This window comes from Solanum dulcamara, chromosome 3 (genome assembly GCF_947179165.1).
Source record: "Solanum dulcamara chromosome 3, daSolDulc1.2, whole genome shotgun sequence".
Taxonomy (NCBI): domain Eukaryota; kingdom Viridiplantae; phylum Streptophyta; class Magnoliopsida; order Solanales; family Solanaceae; genus Solanum; species Solanum dulcamara.
Window position 1 is genome coordinate 74,607,099 of NC_077239.1, and position 4,358 is coordinate 74,611,456.

A 4,358-nucleotide genomic window follows, 5' to 3' on the forward strand; every position below is an offset into this window, starting at 1 on the left:
TCAATATCAAAGATCCTTGTAGGGTTACGGTGCCTCCGCAAATTCTTCTGTTCTCTAAAGAAGCTTGTAGGGTTAGCCTCAAATTCTTTTGTTCTTTTAAAGAAGCTTGTAGGGTTAGGATGTCACCGTAAATTCTTTTGGTCTCGTAATGAAGTTTGTAGGGTTAAGCTTGTAAAAGTTTGACAACAAAAGAACATGGAAAAGAGTTTCTTCAAGGTTTTCAACCCAGAAACCAGTGCACAACGGATGGTAAGTATACTCCCCCCCCCTCATGGTATTTGATTGCTAGGGATTGCTTTTTTTAATTTCTTTCTTTTTAGAGATGCGGGCATTAAATATGAGAAGGATAAGGACTTGGTGAGATTTAGATCTGCAAAACTTTGATAAAGAATGAATTCTTGGTATTTTACGATTTTTCCCTCTCATCCTGTGAATTGCGGGGGGGGGGGGGGGGAGGTTAAAAGAGGAGAGGTGCCTTCGTGTGATGCAAGTTAATTTTATACTAATATTATATATGTTAAAATTCCTAATTTACATTAGTATTATATAAAATTGAGTCAATAGATGTCATTTTTTGCATATATCATTTCCAAATGATCATATTATTAGTATTGAAGGAAGTAACCTTGCAGTAAACTTTGAGAATGCCTTAGATTTTATTTTATAACTTTTGAAATAGTTACATTCTTGAATTCTAACATTTAAAGTCTCATATTTTGAGTTTATTTGAATATTCTTTCATCTAATACTAGTTGATTTTATGATATGATCAATTTGATTAAAAACAATTGATTTTCTAACATTTTATTTAAAAATGAACCTTTTTTTTTTCTTTTTCTTCACAGAAAATTCCCATAAGTTATATCAATTACAAGAATGAAAAGATACGTAGCAAGGTTTTCCTTAGGGATCGATTTGGCCATATGTGGCCTATAGGAGTAATCCAAACAGGAAGAGATTTTTATTTTCAATATGGATGGGAGAAATTCATTGAGGAAAACATTATAGAGTTTGGAGACTTTTTAATATTTGAATATGATGGAAAAGAAACATTTCACTTTAAATTACTTGGAATAAATGGATGTGAAAATAAAGGTTTCGGAGGTGAAAATAAAGAGGAAGAAATGAATATTGAACATCGAAAGAGTGTAGAACCAAAAGGGAAGAAATGGGCTAGTGATAGCAGTAGTAGTTCTTCTGATGATGATAGTGCTGAGAATTACATGGTAGAAGAAGAAAATGATGATGATGAAGAAGAAGAAGAAGAAGAGGTGAAAAAGGAAGAGAAAGAAAAGACTAAAAATGTGTCATGTTCAAAACACAACTACATGGAAGAGGAAGAATATAAGGAGGAGGAGGGGGAGGAGGAAGAAACTGAGGAGGAGGAAGATGAAGAAGAGAATGAAAAGGTTGGCACATTTAATAAAAAGGCGTCACATTCAAAAGGTATACACAATTATTAAATATCTTTATATTTACTCCTCTGTTTCATTTTATATGCAATTCAATTATTTTTCTAAATGTTGCTGCAAAAATAATGTCTATGTATCTCTGGACATAATCTTGGAGTCTTATAAATTTCATGAAATGTATAAAACTATATGTTGTAAAGGATTTTAAAAAGGTTTGGTTGCTTAGTTCGTTGACAAAATGAGCCTAAGGGCACATTTTGTTAGTTCTTTTTAATAGCGGAGGAGAATTTAAATATCATTTCTAACCCTATTTATATATCAAAATCTTCCTTCTTTATCAAAGTTCATGTTCAATAATGTACCATCACGTAAAATGAAACGGATGGATCAGTATTTGTGAGTTTTCATTAATTTTTTTTTTGGTGAATCTTACTAGTTAACTTTTCAGTTGGATGCCAAAAAGCCACTGCTGGCAAAGTGAGGTATGTCCCTGACCATTATGGTGCCGATATATTCAAAAGTGGACGCACAACTCAACCAAAAAATCCTTACTTTGTAGAAAAAATACGAACAAAAAGAAGAGATCAACTGGTAACTAAAAGCCTCTAACTATTTAGTGCTTGATTTTCTAGTTCAATCTTATAGCATTCTCATTTAACAAAGTATTTGTTCCTAATTACAGTTTGTTCCAATTGATGTGGTGAGAGACTACAAACTTAAACTCCCTCCAATCATGATCATTCGCGACTCTGTTGGCAGAGAATTTGAGACAAGAGTCAATAATTGGAAGGACGACAGAATATGGCTAGTTGGCGGATGGCGAAATTTATGTAAGTGGAACCTTGTGGAGAAAGATGACAAGTGTATTTGTGAATTTGTGAGAGGAAAATTCGGCAAAGACATTTACTTACAAGTTCAAGTTCTCTATGAAGGATCAAGTTTCCATCCCAACAATAAATAAAAGAAATAGTTGCTATTTAACATAGCATTTTAACTTTTATGGCCTTAAGTGATGTTGTATGTAGACAATTCGAAAACTATAAGTGTTGTTGTATGTTGACAAAAAATGAAGGTTATTTTAGTTGGTATTGTTGTTCTGATGAAAGAATTAAAGAAAATTTTAGTTTGATCTTACTCATGAATTACATGTGTGCAAATTTTTTGTTGAAGGGTGGTAACTTGACTCCACTTAACTCGTTAAGAGTTAGCTCTTATTAATATCTAGAAAAAAAGGCTTAATATGTCATTGAACTTTAAAAAAATGCTTATTTATGTCATCCGTTAATAGTTGGGCTCAATTATGCTACTGTCATTACAAAAAAGGCATTTTTTTGCCATTATTTTATAATGTTGGATTTTGTAGTTTTGCAAAACCATTTTTCCACTGGCCTCTTATTAGAGGTTCGACAACAACAACATACCCAGTGAAGTCCCACAAATGGGGTCTGAAGAGGGTAGAGTGTACGCAAACCTTACCACTACCTCATTGAGATAGAGAGACTGTTTTCGAAAGACTCTCGGCTTATGTCACCAAAATTAAATTGATAAAAAAAATTCAAATATACCATCAAATTTTGAGAAAATGTTCATCTGTGCCATTCGTTAATAGTTGATCTCAATCATGACACTATCGTTAAATTCAGAAAGTTGAAACCATTAACACCATATTCGACCCATCCTAACCCATTTCCCTTTTATTTCTCCTTGAGATCCTTATATGGAAAAAATCTCTTATTTTAATATTTGATTCCCCTACAAAAGCTTCAAAAATTCAGTGTTTATAATACCTAATCTTACTCATGAATTATATATGTGCAAATATGTTTGTTGAAGGGTGGTAACTTGACTCCACATAACTCATTAAGAGTTAGCTCATGTTAATATTAATTCTAGATCTACAAATCTTCTCGAAAGTAAGAACTTTCATTTATTTTTTCAGATCAGAAAATCTTGTTCATAAATCTAAATTGTTAGATAGTAAGAATTTTTATTTATTTATTTATTTTTGATCCACAATGTGCTCTTCACATGCTTGTTTAATCTTAATCATGATTTACACGTGTAAATAATTTGTTGCGGTGGTCGTGAAGTGGAACTTGAACTCCACTTAAAATATTAAAGGGTCGTCTGGTAGGGTGTATCAGGAGAAATAGTTCATGTATTATATATGATATTATTTACTATTATGTTTGGTAGAAATTTTGGGTTTATGTATAACTAATTCATATATTAGTTATACACCCTACATGATATTATAGGATGTATAACTAATATCTTCCATTTGGTGGTATTAGTAGCACATAGAATTTAATACCATGAGATTAATCTATGTAAAAACAAAAATATCCACAAATCCTTTTAATCATTTTGTTTATTTTCTTGATTTTATATTTTATATTTGTACTAGCAAAATTATTTAAATAAATTATCTTACAAATTTTATTATTTAGAGATAGTTGTTTGTTGCGAAATACATCCAATACAAATCAATACAATATTTGAAATATGAGTTGTTTAACATTTACTAATTGAAAAGACAAATATATGATCACATGACGTTTGTGATCTTAATTGAATGTCGTGTTCTTAATTGAATGTACTATTTGTTGATATATATGTGGTTTCCTAATTATTTATATTTTGAACAATTTATAAAATTGCATACATAATAAAGCTACAACTTGCAATTTTTATGTGTAAAAAACTTAGATGGTTTATTCGATTTTATTATTGTTTACCGTCCTTTAGATTTTAAAAGTATATGGTCTATCTTTTTATAAATTGAAAATGGATGTGAGTGATCAATTTATTGAGATGACAATTATTTATTCTCAAATAATTCAATGAGAAAATAGCAAACATGGCGATAAAATTGTTCTTCTCCTAGTTAGTTAGAAGGCCAAAAAACTAATATGGTCCGACAGTTATCTACCTTAACCCAATTAT

The 4,358-nt window shown here is 30.7% G+C and overlaps 1 protein-coding gene across 1 annotated transcript; it reads left to right on the forward strand.

The window, feature by feature from the left end:
* The first annotated feature begins 923 nt into the window (after positions 1–923).
* LOC129881787 (B3 domain-containing protein At4g34400-like) lies at positions 924–2,373 on the forward strand. The gene is made up of 3 exons (XM_055955897.1): positions 924–1,446; positions 1,861–2,003; positions 2,095–2,373. The coding sequence occupies exons 1-3, from the start codon at positions 924–926 to the stop codon at positions 2,371–2,373; spliced, it is 945 nt and encodes a 314-aa protein (XP_055811872.1).
* Positions 2,374–4,358: the final 1,985 nt, after the last annotated feature.

Bases quoted from the DNA above. Each gene is read 5' to 3' on its own strand.
- LOC129881787 (XM_055955897.1), top strand. From the start codon at position 924: ATGTGGCCTATAGGAGTAATCCAAACAGGAAGAGATTTTTATTTTCAA. The intron at 1,447-1,860 runs GTATACACAATT...TTAACTTTTCAG, and splicing joins AAAGGCGTCACATTCAAAAG to TTGGATGCCAAAAAGCCACT. The intron at 2,004-2,094 runs GTAACTAAAAGC...TCCTAATTACAG, and splicing joins CAAAAAGAAGAGATCAACTG to TTTGTTCCAATTGATGTGGT.